Source organism: Fusarium graminearum, chromosome 3, assembly GCF_000240135.3.
Source record: "Fusarium graminearum PH-1 chromosome 3, whole genome shotgun sequence".
NCBI classification, from domain to species: domain Eukaryota; kingdom Fungi; phylum Ascomycota; class Sordariomycetes; order Hypocreales; family Nectriaceae; genus Fusarium; species Fusarium graminearum.
In genome coordinates this window covers 5,756,203-5,769,785 of record NC_026476.1, presented here as the reverse complement: position 1 = coordinate 5,769,785, position 13,583 = coordinate 5,756,203, and the positions used below count along the sequence as shown (strand labels likewise).

Sequence of the window (13,583 nt, the reverse complement as noted above, 5' to 3'; positions counted from 1 at the left end):
AATTAATTATATTATACCATGGACTGCAATTAATTACCAAATGACTTGCTTGTCATCACCGAGATGAGCCCCAAGCACATACCTAGCGACTATCTAGGTCTTGCTGATCAAAAGCTATGCAGATATCTTCCTTTTCTCCAAGATCTCCAACATTTCTAATAGAGAAGGAAGAAATTCCATCGTCTCGCACTGAAATCCCTCATGGTGACCCGGCACAGTCATGCTCGGACAGTCCAAGATCTGGGCCTGATCCTCAATCGCCCTAGCATAAAACGCATCTTTGGACCTCGCACCTCTCATCACTCCTACACTAGTATTGTTCTCCTTGATACGGAAGAAATTGGGACAGTACCCAAGCTGTTGAGGAAACTCATTTTCCCAAAAGTTGCGAGCATTCTCTGGTTCGGGAGAAACAGACTTCGGTACCCCCTCATCATGAGTCCCGACGAAACATTTGTCGAATTCCGCTGCGACAGCGTCCAGACCTTTGGTCTTGTGTAACTCGACAAGACTGTACATCCAGTCGTAAATCTCGCTTGCTTCAGGCATGAGGACAGAGATTCCGGCTTCGTGCGAGATCAAATGGACTACCATTTCTGGAAAGTCGTGGGCGAATTGATAACCGATGATGCCACCGCTGCTACTCCCAAATAGGATGGCTTTCTCAAAACCAACTGCCTTGATCACAGCTCGAACATCTCGTGCTTGTTGAGTTATACTCAATGGCTTGTTGACTGAAACTTGACTCGCCGACATCTGACGTCTGTCAAATGTTGCGCAAGTGAAACAGTCTGATAGAGCAGACATGATGGGATTGAATTGTCTTCCATGGCCGTTCCCACCCGGAACAAAGAGCATGAGAGGACCGGTGCCTTGATACCAGTAATGCAGGTCGCAGCCTTCATTATGGACTATTGCTTGAGTAGGGTTAAACTCCATGATGGACTATAGTTCGGTAAAGTGAGTATGCAGGTTGAAGACATTCACAGACATAGCTTGCAATTATATAGATGTGATTTTCAGAGGTCAAACTGCGGAAGTGCGCAGTCACGGATTTAGGCTAAATGCATATCGCAACTATCGGAATCAGACGATGTGAGTCAGGCCGCTGTTTCATGATCGCCGAAGGATTCACACCCACGAAAGTGCATGGCCAGTGCGACCCCTCAAGTTCACCGCAAGAGCGTATCGGTTGACTGGTATCAACTCAAGTCTCTCTATTTCACATCTGTCTAAAAACCCCACTCAAGCTACTGATAGGTGAAAAAGAAGTATAACTAATTTAGAAGGTCCAAAAGTAACACTATTTGTTGGATATACAGAGTAGTCATACAAATCGATTCAAATCTCTATGTTATCTTCGCCAACTAGGACCGCTTCGCCCATAATCCTTACAGCCTTAACATCGCGCAACCACTCAACAGTCAACTCGCCGCCCTCCCTAGACTGCTGCAAGCATTTTAAAATGTTGCCACTGAAGTCGGGGTGATACTGTTTGAGTCGCGCGGTGGTCTCGGCGTTGGACAAAGCATGCGGGATAATAGCTCGGTGAGCGGAACCCGTCTTTAAGCTGTTAGTGAGGTTGGCAAGTAAAGGGCAGTTCACTTACCGCGACATCCTCCGCGACGTGGTCGCCAATCGCATTGATCACACGGGTATGGATATGCTCCGACACTGACGTCGAGATTTGGAAGATGTAGATGAATTTGTTGAGTGAAGCCTAGACTGTTAGCCGGATATCTCACATACCTGGAAGAAACTCACAAGCTTGGTTGGATCGATAACCAGACCTCTAAGATCAAGTTCAGGGCTATACTCCAGAAGAAGATACTGGTCCGCTTCAAACACGCCAACGGGCTCACTATGACCTTCCCACTGCGACCCAGTCGACTGTTCAAACAGCTTCCGCAGCTGTCCCCATCTTTTATCCGATTGCGATAGAGCAGGAAGGTCGAGGAGTTCCGGAAACTCAATGCCAACAAGCTTAGCATCCTGAAAGGGACTTTGATACAGCGAAGCAGAGACGATGCCGTGAAGCCTAGTCAGATACTTCAGTGTCTGTGGAGGGTTTGTCAAAGTGCTGAATAGATGCTGAGACAAAGCAAGGGTTGCGTGGCCGCAGAGCGGTGCTTCGTTGGAAGGGTTGAGCCAGCGCACGGCGAAGTGAGGGGCATTAGGTGAGTCAATGGATTGGCTGAGAGGGACTGCGAAAGCTGTCATGGGGTAGTTCAGCTTCGTAGCGATCTCCTGAAGTTTTGAAGCCGGAGGGAATATATCATACGGAAAGTCTGCGTCTTGGTCGTATCCTGCATCATCACTTGGGTTGGGAAGGATGATAACTCCGGCTGGGTTGCCAATGGCACGTTCAGACGCAAAGGCTTTGTAAGTTGTCACAGTAGAGGACGCCATATTGATTGGATGAAGGTAGAGTCTATGCGGCAATTGATGAATATGGAAAAGGCGTGGTATTTAATATATGGTCTGCATTATTTGAGATCATTCCAAAGGCGCGATGATGACTCTTTTGCCCCGCACGCCATTCCGGTCTTGGGATGTATAATTACCAATTAAGCTACTGACTCAGCAAAACCTGGCAACAGTCATGGAAATGGAGCAAGAATGAACTCTTGCAGGAAGCTACAATATGATTGATGCCGATTTCGCATCGTTCTAATGACTGGGGACGATAGTAATTGTCGAAGTTGCTGGGTAGTTCAAGGGTCTCGGTTACTGGTCCTCAATCAGCGTCATTTTTATCAAATTACTATGGCACAATCAACGAGTCATCTTTATGAACAACAGCATATTTTTGAATAAGTTAGTTACTAAGAGTCCATATATTAATTCATCAGCCAAACCAAAAAAATTAAATAGTAAGCCGCCCAACTCCATAATTTCCTAGGTCATAAATCATTTTATCCTTCCTCGAAGCTACTGGAAAAGTCTCTTGAAAACATTATCCAAATGATCCTGGACAGGTCCAGCCATCTTCTCTCGGATACCTGCCAAAACCTTTTCATTATCCGCCGCCTCACTCTTATCATTGATCAAAAACACTCCACCAGCAGATCTCTTAGCTTTGTCGAGACCTTCAGGCACAGGAACAGCCGACGACTCAGTCTCTTCGACAGTGTATCTCGCATTGGTAGCGTAGAACAGTGCACGAGAAGCCACATCATCGGGGCTGGCAAAGAACAGGCCACCCAGAGGAGTAACAATCCATTGAAGGAGGAAACCAATAATTCCACTTGATCCGCGAGAAAGAAGAGGTGTTGCGGTTAGACCAGGAAAAGCGTGAACAAAGCTGATCTTTGGGTTCTCTTGCGCAAAGCGTTCCAAGACGAGAGTGAGCATAGTGGCAACTTGGTTGGCGGAAGATGCGACACCATAGTTTCCTGGCTTGGCGAGATCAAGGTCGTCTTCAACCAGAGGACCTTCCATACCGCCAGCGAGGATGTTGACAACGTGAGGGTTTGCGCTGCGGTTGAGAAGGGGTAGAAGAGTCTGGATTGAGCGAACACGGCTGTAGTAGCGGGTTGTGAAAGACGGCTCTAGCTTTTCATTTGTTTCTATGCACTGTTAGTCTCTAATCAACCAGTTGACTTCAGATGAGTAGCTTACCTTTTCTTCCTTCGAAAGACATGAATCCAACAGACATGAACAAGATGTCGACCTTTTCCTCTCGCTTTGAGATCTCTTGCATAACAGCATCGGCTTCCTTTACGAGGGAGACATCTCTCTCAATGAATTCAATGGTAGCAGATGGGTTACCCTGGCGAAGCTCTGCGATAAGTGCTGTTGTGGCAGAAGCACTGCGGCCAACGAGATAGATGGTTGGAGACTTTCCATCTGTGGCGATGGCGAGTTGCTTTACTGTGCTGCGACCGATACCTGATGTGGCACCAAGAAAGACTGCGGTGAGATTGTCAGGGAGGGTTTGGGGGAGGGCTGTGGAGTTGGAGGCCTTGATTGTCTTGATTGCGACCATTTTGATGATATTAACTGGCTTTGAGGTGAGTGTTGTTTTTTAATTTTGAAGAGATAATGTTCAAATTGTTGAGTTGCTATTGAATGAGGCTACTGAGTTATTGTTGTTGTTGCTGATGATAATGATAATGATGCTTTCTTCAGCTTCCCCTCGCCAGTTATATAACTATTCAAACGCCGTTTCCTTTATTAATTGCATGCATAGAAATTGTTCCGGCATTTCTACTCGCGCAAAGATGGAAATCCGACAGAGTAAGCACAAGGGAACTAGCGAGAATTGGTATGCTATCGCGATCTGACTGACATGTGAGTCCGATGCGATTGGCTGTGTGAGTGACTTTCGGACAACTGGGCATTTCCCGAAGGATTCGCGATGTGCGACAATGCTGACAGTGTCAGCCCTTCACTATTGGCTCTGGATGATTGCGTTTTCTCGGATTCGCGACGATTTATCCAGAATAATATTGATGTTAAATCATATATGAATCGTTCCCAACTAAAGATTGTACTATAGCAAGCCCAAAACTTCTCGTGGTTTGTCATAGCTGGAGATAGTTTACTTGGGTGTTAAGATACAAGAATATATAGTCTTGTTTTACTTCAATCTCCCATCCAATCACCGGTGAGATGGCCGAGTTGGTTATGGCGCCAGGTTAAGGTTAACCTTAACACCAATTTCCTGGTGGAGCAATCCTCCTGGGTTCGAGTCCCAGTCTCATCAAGAATATCTTTTTGCATTTTCAGCTATCACAATTAACATTCTTTAGCCAAGTAACATCGCCATTTTTTGCAACGCAAGCGAGATCTATTATTATCGCTCTATCATCTATTGTCTATTCTCTTTAGCAATTTCCCTGTTGGTACATTTTCCCACCATACCCAAATACCCTGATCGCTACTATACTGACACTGAACCAGAAGATTCTTCCTTGACCTCCTCCTTTTTCATGTTCATCTTTACAGTCTTCCACTCAAAACCAAAAGACACCACCAAAGATGCAGCGCCCATGGCAAGAGCGAGATACCAGATTGACCTCATCGAATCGTTGTACGCATCCAACACGATATTCATCTTGTCCTCCGATACCAAGTTTCGAATACTTGCGGCTCCACTGTTGCTGAGCTGCTCAATGTCGATGTTGGGAAAGTATTGCGAGATCTTGCTGTCGAGCTGCCCTTGGAGCAAGGTTTGAGCAACAGTAATGAATACCGTTCCCGAAAGGAAGCCGAGGAAGCTGAGAACGGATAGGCCAACTGTGCTGTCGGCTTCTGATAGCACAGTTTGGACTGCAATGGCGGGTTGTTGCAGTGCAAATCCCATACCTGTACCGGTGATTATCTGGTAGTTTGTCAGTATACAGATGCTAAAAGTAGAGGTCACAGTAAACATACCTGATATCCAATCCATTTACCTTTTTCGACGTCTGCTGTCCAAGTTGTGATGAGAGCAGCGCCAACGATAAGAATCGCACTTCCACCAATGGCAAAAGGGTTGCAATATCCAATGGTACTAACCAAAATACCACCAACAATGACAAACACTACGTTACTGAGCAGCAAGGGCAGCAGAGCGATACCAGAGTCTTGAGGCGACTTGCCCTTGACAACTTGGAACCACACAGGGATGTAAAAGGCATAGATGACCAGTACGGTCCCTATAAAGAAGTTGAAAAGACACGCAGCCAGTACCGTTCGCTGACGCAGGATCCTCGGAGGGATAGTAGCCTTTTCACCTCGCCAGATTTGGTATCCAGCGAATGCGACAAGAAGAATTGCAAAGACGACGAACAGAGCGATGACACGTCCAGTTGACCATGCTTTATCCTCCTTGCCGAATTCGAGAGCAAACAGGAGACTGACAATTGAGCCTGCGACCAGCAAGAAACCAAGAGGATCTAGATCGAGAAATTTCTGACGCCATGTCGTGGCTGGCTTGACAGGTGATGGTCTGTCGGGGGCGAGAATAAAAAGAAGGAAGAGTGAGAGACCGCCAATGGGGACATTAATCCAGAAACACCAACGCCAGTTGACAGAGGTAAGGTATCCTCCAAGAATCGGACCCAAGATTGAAGAGATACCAAAGGCAGAGCCCAATGATCCCAGATACTTGGGTCGTTCTTCAAGGGGGAATAAGAGTGTGATGTAAATAAAAACACCAGAGCCAATACCAGCACCGCCAATACCGGTAATGGCTCTCCCAACGATCAAAGCGTTCGAATTAGGCGCTGCCGCACAAACAATCGATCCAATCTCAAAAATAGCAGTGAGGATAAAGAGAACCCATTTGGTGGAGTAGTATTTAAAGACAAGGCCGAAGGAGAGTTGGAAGACGCAGAGAGGCAGGAGGAAGGCTGATTCGTACCAAGCAATGTCTCCGAAGCTGTTGAACTCGGCAGATATGGTTGGAATAGCTGTGCCGATGATAGTTCGATCCTTGGGCAATTGTTAGTGCATATTGGTTTGTAGGAATAGGGGGATAGTTACCAGTGCAATTAGGAAGAAGACGAGGAAAAGGGCAACCATGGTTGGAAGGACAACCTTCTTTGGCGGGTATGTCTTGACATTGTCTGTTGTGTCTGAGGGATTGTTGACTGCGTCGGTACTTGGACGGTCTGGACTGTTGGACGTTTTGGTATCTTTTTCGTCCATCGTCAAGATTATATGGGGCACTTGGAATGTAGAGTGATTTATGGTAGATGTGGTAATTCGTGACTACACACCACGATCAGATATGAAGAAGTTGATGATAACAAGTAAAAACACAATCCTTAGGAAGATCTGGATATAAATATCAAGATCAAATTCCTTCATTCCAAGTCAATTACACGTTTTTACATCCCTATCTCAAGGGACTATCCCAAGCAACCAATCAAACAACCCCTTCAAAATCTCGGTCTCGGTACCGAGCCCGAGCTGACTGAGATCTGTCGTCCAAAACCTCGCGGGGCCCCCGAGCTTTTAATTACAACAACGTCATGGATCGAGAAACCCACGTCGCAACAGACAAGATCAACACTTTTCATTTTCAGCCCCAGATCGAAATATGAGATCGCAAGCATGTGAGCCGTGTGCGAAGCGCAAAGTGAAATGCGACAGGGCAGAACCTCCCTGCTCCAATTGCAAGCGACGCAAAAATGACACTTGCATTTATCCTGAGCTTTCCCCCTTTGAGAGGATCAAAAAGCTTGAGGATATCGTCAGATCCTTGGGTGGTGATCCTGCGTCGGAAAATGCTGAAAGTCCGTTGGAGAATCGTCAAAGGCCGAAAGGTTCTGTCTCCACTGATTCAAGTCATGTTCAGACGCCAGTGATGGTGCAGCAAGAGGGGAAGGCAGTTTATCATGAGTCGTAAGTTATGCCAAAAATTACTGGTGAAATATTTGACTAACTGGTGTGTTTATCAGAGAAGGATGGCAGACCTGGATTGATGTGAACAAATTATACCAAGGCACAAAGGCGCCTTTCAATCCCGCTGACCCTCGAGGATCAGCCTTATCGCCAGCTAAATTCCTTCCGCATGCCTTCAATGGTTCGCCGTGGCGGGATAATAGCCTTATCTCAGAGTCACTTTCTTTGCAAATGCCAACTCTGGAAGGTGTCAAGCTCTGGGATGTTTTCATGGAACGTGTGGAGCCTGTGGTAAAGATCAACTTCAAATGGACTCTTTCCCATCTAAAAGCTGCGATATCCGACGGAGATAAATGGGACCGTCTTGAAGATGGTGAAAGGGCTCTAATTTTGTCTACAAGGCTGTTCGCGGCAGTAAGTTTGTCTAACCATGAATGTTTGCGACGCTTTGGTAGGTCAAGGGCTATCCTCGTAAGCGAATGTCGAATGAGATGCGATATCGCTTTCTCAAAAATGAGTCTGTTATCTATAGACAGCTTGGCAACGATAAAAGCCTTTTGCTTCTACATAGTAAGCAATACCCAAACCTATCAATCACCACTACTAACAACACCCAGAAAGCCAACATCGACGCTCTAACATCTCGTAGTCTATGGACATTGATGGGCCTCGTATCACGTTCCGCAGAGCAACTCGGCATCCATCGAGACGGCACAGTCCTCGGTCTCTCACCCATCGAAACAGAAGAGCGACGAAGAATCTGGTGGCAGCTCCAACATCTCGATCTTATCCTATCTCTCAAAAATGGCGTCACACCTTTATCATTCGGAACAGCATGGGATGTTAAACTTCCTCTCAACATTGAAGACGAAGATCTGGACCCAAACGCAAAAGACCCACCCAAACAACGAACAGGCCTTACAGGGTTTGCTTACACCTGCTTTACCTACTATTTGTTAGAGGCACAGCGTGGTTTTCGCATCACGCAGGCTAGACAGGCAACAGCGGGCGAGGGGTCCTTGCTGGGTTGTTTGGCCGATTCAATGATTGATGGGCTGGAAAAGGGGCTCAATGAAAACTTTCTACAGTACTGCGATCCGATAAACCCCCTGCATACACTCCTGCAGATCTCTGCGCGGGCTGTGGTCAATATTCTGCGGCTGCGAAAGTATCACGAAGCAAAGATGCGGTCGAATAGCGCAGACGATAAATGTCACAGTGAGCATTTCAACTTGTGTGTTCAGGCAATGAGATACCAGGCTGTGTCTTATGCGAATCCTCTTTTGCAAAAGTTTCGCTGGCTGGCTGAGACTTCATTTGTGTGGTATGCTCGTAAGTAACGTTAGCCTATCTCCGCATACCCTCTCCTTACTAAATTCTACGTCTAGTCATTGGTATTCTAGTAGACATGACACTCTTAACAGACGTCACAATAATCCAATCAGCCTGGTCACTACTTGAAGACCTGTATACCTCTGCACATCATTTGACGGACATGTCAGAAGACAGACGAGTTTCGCACGCTGCCAAGTCTGTTATCGCAACGTGGAATGAGTGTCGACAAAAACCTGGGTTGGAGTACATGGAGAAACCGAAGTTTGTGTCAGATTTGGAGGAGCTTTTGGCACAAGACGAAAGGAATATAGCTGGTGACGCAGGTAGAAAGGAGAATCAGATGGATACGGTGATGGACTTTGGGCAAGGAAGGACTGGAGACGATGACTTGCAACCGTTTGGGTTTGAGTTTGCGGATATTGATTGGGCTTTCTGGGATAGTATTAGTTAGAGAATCAGTTTGCATGCTTAGTTACTCTCCTAATGTTTCTAATAATCGAAGCAGTGGACCTGACCCATGAATTCAACTGTCACTGCATAAGTAGGCTATGCAACCATCTCGGGCATTCGGTCTATCTCAAGGCGGAGACAATCCCACACTCGTGTTTGTATGGTCAGAGTACGCAGGTGGCACGAGAAACAGCTCCGGGTCACCACCTCACCGTAATTAGGTTGTGACTTGGCATTGTTCAGATGACATTAACTCCGGTTAACAAGGGCTATGCCGTGGAGATCAATCGCTAGTCGGGGCGACAGGTGGTTATCTGATTGTCGGGTTCGCCCTGAATTGACAAATTCGTCCGAGGTTCCGGTTCTTCGGCGATCGTAAACCCCGAAGTCGGATCGGTACTCTGCTGTGAGAGTGAATTTTGGCAAGAGTATTAAACGCTTAGCTAATGTCAGTGATCTGATCTGGGCACTCCAATCATAGCAACAACTATTACAATAATAGCTTAAGAAAGCATCTAGCAGTATTATCTGACTGATCACATCTTCGCTTCCCAAATTTCCCTACAGGCTGCCTCTTTAAAATAACCTTAAGTCTTAGTCCGCGTATTGATCGTGATAGCGGATCTCGTCGACAAGGGCCTTAGCCTATGAACGCTCGTTAGTGTGTCACCTCAGTGGAGGAAATTTGTCCATCCTGAAACACCAAAGCTTTGGCCTCTGGTTTATCTTACTGTGATCCTTGGTGCGGTTTTGATGGGCCCAATTGGTGTGCTAACGAGAATTGAGAAGACCTTGGGTGATATGTGTAAGAACCGACATCATGGATTCAGGAGTCGTGGTGATAATGGCAAGAGGTTGCCGGACATATAAGAATGCTGATGAGTCTCTACATCAGTGTTCTCGGCATCCCAATTCATCTCCAACTTTATTCATTCGTTACTCTTCTTATTCAAGCCCACCGTAGACCGGTACATTTTTCAACTTCCAAAATCATCAACTGTAATCAAGATGCACGCTCCTAGCATTCTCGCTGTTCTCTCTGCCCTTCCTGCCGCCATGGCATGCCTTGGCTACACAGGCGGTGTCCCCAAAGCCACTGGCTCCAAGTCCCTCAGCGCGCCTCGATACCTCAAGAAGGGCGAGGTTTTCGATGCTAAGTGGGTTCGCTACGACCGCGGTGTCAAGTGCACTGGTCAGAGCGAGGGTGGTAAGTTTTCCTGTATAACCTATGTGTTCTGTAGACATTGACACAGGAAAGGTGAGAAGGATGCAGTCTTTGTCCTCGAAGACGGTGCAACTCTTCGCAACGTCGTCATCGGTGCCAACCAAAAGGAAGGTGTTCATTGTCTCGGCGCCTGTAACCTAGAGTTTGTCTGGTTCGAGGACGTTTGCGAGGATGCCATTACTATCAAGGGTAGTGGAACCGCCAACATCATCGGCGGTGGTGCTTACAAGGCCGCCGACAAGGTCATTCAGCACAATGGCTGTGGTCACGTCAACATTGTCAACTTTTGTATGTATATTGTCATATCTGATGTTTTCTCAAGCTAACTTGCGTAGACGCCAACGACTACGGCAAGGTCTACCGATCATGCGGTAACTGCAAGGGTAACTCCAAGTGCAAGCGATCCGTTCACATGGAGGGTGTCACTGCCGTCAACGGCGGTGAGCTCATTGGTATCAATACCAACCTCGGTGACAAGGTGAGTTAATTGTCTTGATGAGTGTGGTGAAAGAAACTAGACTAATTGCTGTCGTGCAGGCTACCTACAAGAACAACTGCTTCCCCAAGACTCAGTGCCAGGGCTACAAGGGATGCGACAAGGCCAATGGCGAGTGCGAGCCTTCCAAGGCCAGCAAGTGCTAGATTCATTCACACACTGCCTGTATGTTGAGGATGCGTAGTTATGCTACTCCTTATAGTACAGTTTGGTGTGTTGGGCGGATTGTTGATTTTCTCCGTATACATACTTTTTCTTGTAGTAGTAGATAGCTTGCTGAGCTCGCTATAATTATTGAGCCATACTGAATTGAGATACACGTGTGTCTTCATTACATAAAGTGTACTCGGTGCCTTGATACTGTCTATCACTACCTGTTGTGTGGTTTGTGCATGACTTGACTGGTTTCACAATTCAGCGGACTGTAATGCCTTTATATTACTAAAGATGACCCACCCAATCACAACCCCCCCAGCTACAACAGTCTTGAGACTGTTCATCTTCCGTAGTATAGTGGTCAGTATGCAAGCTTGTCACGCTTGAGACCCGGGTTCAATTCCCGGCGGGAGAGATCCAGCCACCTGCGAAACGCAGGTCTTCTTTTTTGCATTTTCCACAATTCATTTTATCAATTGAACTTTTATTTGATCACCATTCTGTTCTCTTTTATTTTGACTTGGACCTATGTCTACTATCATCTCCTGGATGTTCGGTCATGTATGCTAATTACAACACACACTGTTTTATCGTCTCAATAACTCTTAATCATAACCTAGGCCATCATTCCGGACAGTGCGTTGGGCTCGCCAAGAGCACCCTGGGGGAATCTGGAGTTGAAACCAATGACATCGCGCACGCTGTTGAATGTGGATGTCTTGATGGCAAGCTTCTGGTCGGAAACCAACCATCGGACACCCTCACTGCAGGGAGGTGTGGTCAAAGAACCCTCGTATCTAAGTAATTGTTAGTTTTTTTATCTTGTCTATCATTGAATGATTTACTTACGTCTGGAAAGAGCCAGCTGCAAGAGTGCTGACAAGCTCGGCCATGTTGAGAGACTTGGTCTTGGTAAGAGTTCCAGGCTTAGCAATCTCGCCAACGGATCCAAAGACGGTCTCCAAAAGGTTGGAAGAAGAGGTGGCAGCGGTGGCAGGGGCGTTGACATGGAAGAAAGAACCTCCAACAGCAGGAAGTTGTCGCTTCTCGTTGGCATGGTCGTGGTCGTGACCGTCGGTTGTGCTCTTGCGGACCATCTTGACAAAGCCGTCTCTCTTGACCTTGGCAGCTGCGCCAGTCGAGTTACCAGGTGTACTTCCACCAGCTCCATCCTCAACATCGATAAAGACACCGACGACAGCAATCTTGGCATCCTCGCTCTCCCAAACCATGTGCATCTCCATAGCCATGCTCTTTCCGGCGTCGAGATGCTCGCTGGGCAAGTGGAAGTGGAACTGCTGGAGAGTGAAGCTGGTGTTGCCGAATCGCATGCTGCCCTTGCCGGCGATGACCTCGACGGTGGTTCCAAGGTTCTCGAACTCGGTTCCTTCGGTCATATCGGGGATCTCGAGGTTAAGTTGAGAGGCAGGGATCATGGCGTTGGCGCCGGGTACCATGTCAATGGGGGATTGGTTGACACCGGTAGAGCAGACAGCGTTGGCTGCAGGATCGAGAGCAACCCAGTTAGTTGGTCCCTGTTACCAGTCAGTATATCTTGTAAGTGAGTTATGTCAGGTCAACTCACAATCTTTCCAGTGTAACCAAAGGTGTTAACCTCAACACTGCCATCCTCGGCTCGGGGATGCAGAAGTGTTCCGTAAGCACAAGACGCAATAGCCTTGGAGGCAAAGGCGGCGAGGAGAAGACCTCGAAGAGTAATGGATCCAGCCATGATGATAGTAGTACTGATTATACAAGGTAATAAAAGAGATATGTGTGTATAAAACAAAACAAAGTATTAGGTTATCGAAACAAACAAAAACAGAGGCCAGCCTCAAGAACGGAATAATTAGAGTAAGCTGAAGAGAAACGACGAAGACAGAGGAAAGAAATCGAACGATGATGTCTAAAAATCAGCAGGTTGAGGCAGGACCAAGTGTTTTAATACAAGGAGAGGAGGAGAGGCTAGACTGTCCTAGTACGCTATATTAATTAAAACAGATAATATTCCGCTGTTGAAACCCTCCACCGCTAGGGGTGGGAAAGACGTCTGTCCGCTGACTATCATCTTTGATGCTAGTGAGGTATGCTTCATAGTAACCTTAAAGTCTAACTTTGATACATTTGGCAGGCGTTACATTGGGATGGTCTGCGTCGCAGGTCTTGTCGCCAGGAGCTGACCTGCTGGGGATGGTGTTGTCTCCGGTTTCAGCCACGGGGGAGACAGGCCGAGACTTTGACAGATGCCACGAGCCGAATTTTAATTTTGGGAAGAAACGTAGATCATCTTGTTTTAGTTGAATAATTGACTTTGTACGTAAGATAATACTTTATTGTCCTACCATGCTTTTACCAACGATGCATAAGAAGCAAGCCACGTCATGGACAATAAATTAATAATTAGAGTTGAGGATAAGCTTAACCCCTAGGTTGCTTCATCCCATAGTGACTCGACAAGCATTGGCCCGTTAACCGTCAATCTGCAGGGTTCACCGTAGAAAGTGGTCTGATTTCTGGGGTTCTAGACTAATTCGTCCCGTAGCAAGCGCCAAGCCAAAACCGTTTCAGCATTTTAACGGTTTGGGA

At 46.8% G+C, this 13,583-nt stretch overlaps 7 protein-coding genes and 2 non-coding genes across 9 annotated transcripts; 4 read left to right on the top strand and 5 right to left on the bottom strand.

Annotated features, from left to right (window-relative positions):
- Positions 1 to 114: 114 nt before the first annotated feature.
- On the bottom strand, positions 115 to 939 carry FGSG_11089 (uncharacterized protein; the record flags this gene model as incomplete). The annotated part of the gene is made up of 1 exon (XM_011326966.1): positions 115 to 939. The coding sequence occupies one exon, from the start codon at positions 937 to 939 to the stop codon at positions 115 to 117; it is 825 nt and encodes a 274-aa protein (XP_011325268.1).
- Positions 940 to 1,282: 343 nt separating this feature from the next.
- On the bottom strand, positions 1,283 to 2,409 carry FGSG_11090 (uncharacterized protein; the record flags this gene model as incomplete). The annotated part of the gene is made up of 4 exons (XM_011326965.1): positions 1,283 to 1,303; positions 1,396 to 1,563; positions 1,610 to 1,720; positions 1,750 to 2,409. The coding sequence occupies 4 exons, from the start codon at positions 2,407 to 2,409 to the stop codon at positions 1,283 to 1,285; spliced, it is 960 nt and encodes a 319-aa protein (XP_011325267.1).
- A 522-nt stretch (positions 2,410 to 2,931) lies between these two features.
- Positions 2,932 to 3,988, bottom strand: FGSG_11091 (uncharacterized protein; the record flags this gene model as incomplete). The annotated part of the gene is made up of 2 exons (XM_011326964.1): positions 2,932 to 3,569; positions 3,622 to 3,988. The coding sequence occupies 2 exons, from the start codon at positions 3,986 to 3,988 to the stop codon at positions 2,932 to 2,934; spliced, it is 1,005 nt and encodes a 334-aa protein (XP_011325266.1).
- Positions 3,989 to 4,608: 620 nt separating this feature from the next.
- On the top strand, positions 4,609 to 4,708 carry FGSG_20775. The gene has a single exon. It is a non-coding gene; the product is annotated as a tRNA-Leu (tRNA).
- A 177-nt stretch (positions 4,709 to 4,885) lies between these two features.
- FGSG_11092 (uncharacterized protein) lies at positions 4,886 to 6,636 on the bottom strand (the record flags this gene model as incomplete). The annotated part of the gene is made up of 3 exons (XM_011326963.1): positions 4,886 to 5,326; positions 5,380 to 6,420; positions 6,472 to 6,636. 3 exons carry the CDS (start codon positions 6,634 to 6,636, stop codon positions 4,886 to 4,888), a joined length of 1,647 nt encoding a protein of 548 aa, XP_011325265.1.
- A 394-nt stretch (positions 6,637 to 7,030) lies between these two features.
- FGSG_11093 (uncharacterized protein) lies at positions 7,031 to 9,121 on the top strand (the record flags this gene model as incomplete). The annotated part of the gene is made up of 6 exons (XM_011326962.1): positions 7,031 to 7,335; positions 7,392 to 7,749; positions 7,791 to 7,806; positions 7,868 to 7,905; positions 7,953 to 8,667; positions 8,760 to 9,121. 6 exons carry the CDS (start codon positions 7,031 to 7,033, stop codon positions 9,119 to 9,121), a joined length of 1,794 nt encoding a protein of 597 aa, XP_011325264.1.
- Positions 9,122 to 10,128: 1,007 nt separating this feature from the next.
- FGSG_11094 (uncharacterized protein) lies at positions 10,129 to 10,987 on the top strand (the record flags this gene model as incomplete). Its single annotated transcript, XM_011326961.1, has 4 exons — positions 10,129 to 10,327; positions 10,379 to 10,633; positions 10,681 to 10,823; positions 10,883 to 10,987. The coding sequence occupies 4 exons, from the start codon at positions 10,129 to 10,131 to the stop codon at positions 10,985 to 10,987; spliced, it is 702 nt and encodes a 233-aa protein (XP_011325263.1).
- A 353-nt stretch (positions 10,988 to 11,340) lies between these two features.
- FGSG_20774 lies at positions 11,341 to 11,412 on the top strand. The gene has a single exon. It is a non-coding gene; the product is annotated as a tRNA-Asp (tRNA).
- Positions 11,413 to 11,613: 201 nt separating this feature from the next.
- On the bottom strand, positions 11,614 to 12,729 carry FGSG_11095 (uncharacterized protein; the record flags this gene model as incomplete). The annotated part of the gene is made up of 3 exons (XM_011326960.1): positions 11,614 to 11,794; positions 11,847 to 12,532; positions 12,583 to 12,729. 3 exons carry the CDS (start codon positions 12,727 to 12,729, stop codon positions 11,614 to 11,616), a joined length of 1,014 nt encoding a protein of 337 aa, XP_011325262.1.
- Positions 12,730 to 13,583: the final 854 nt, after the last annotated feature.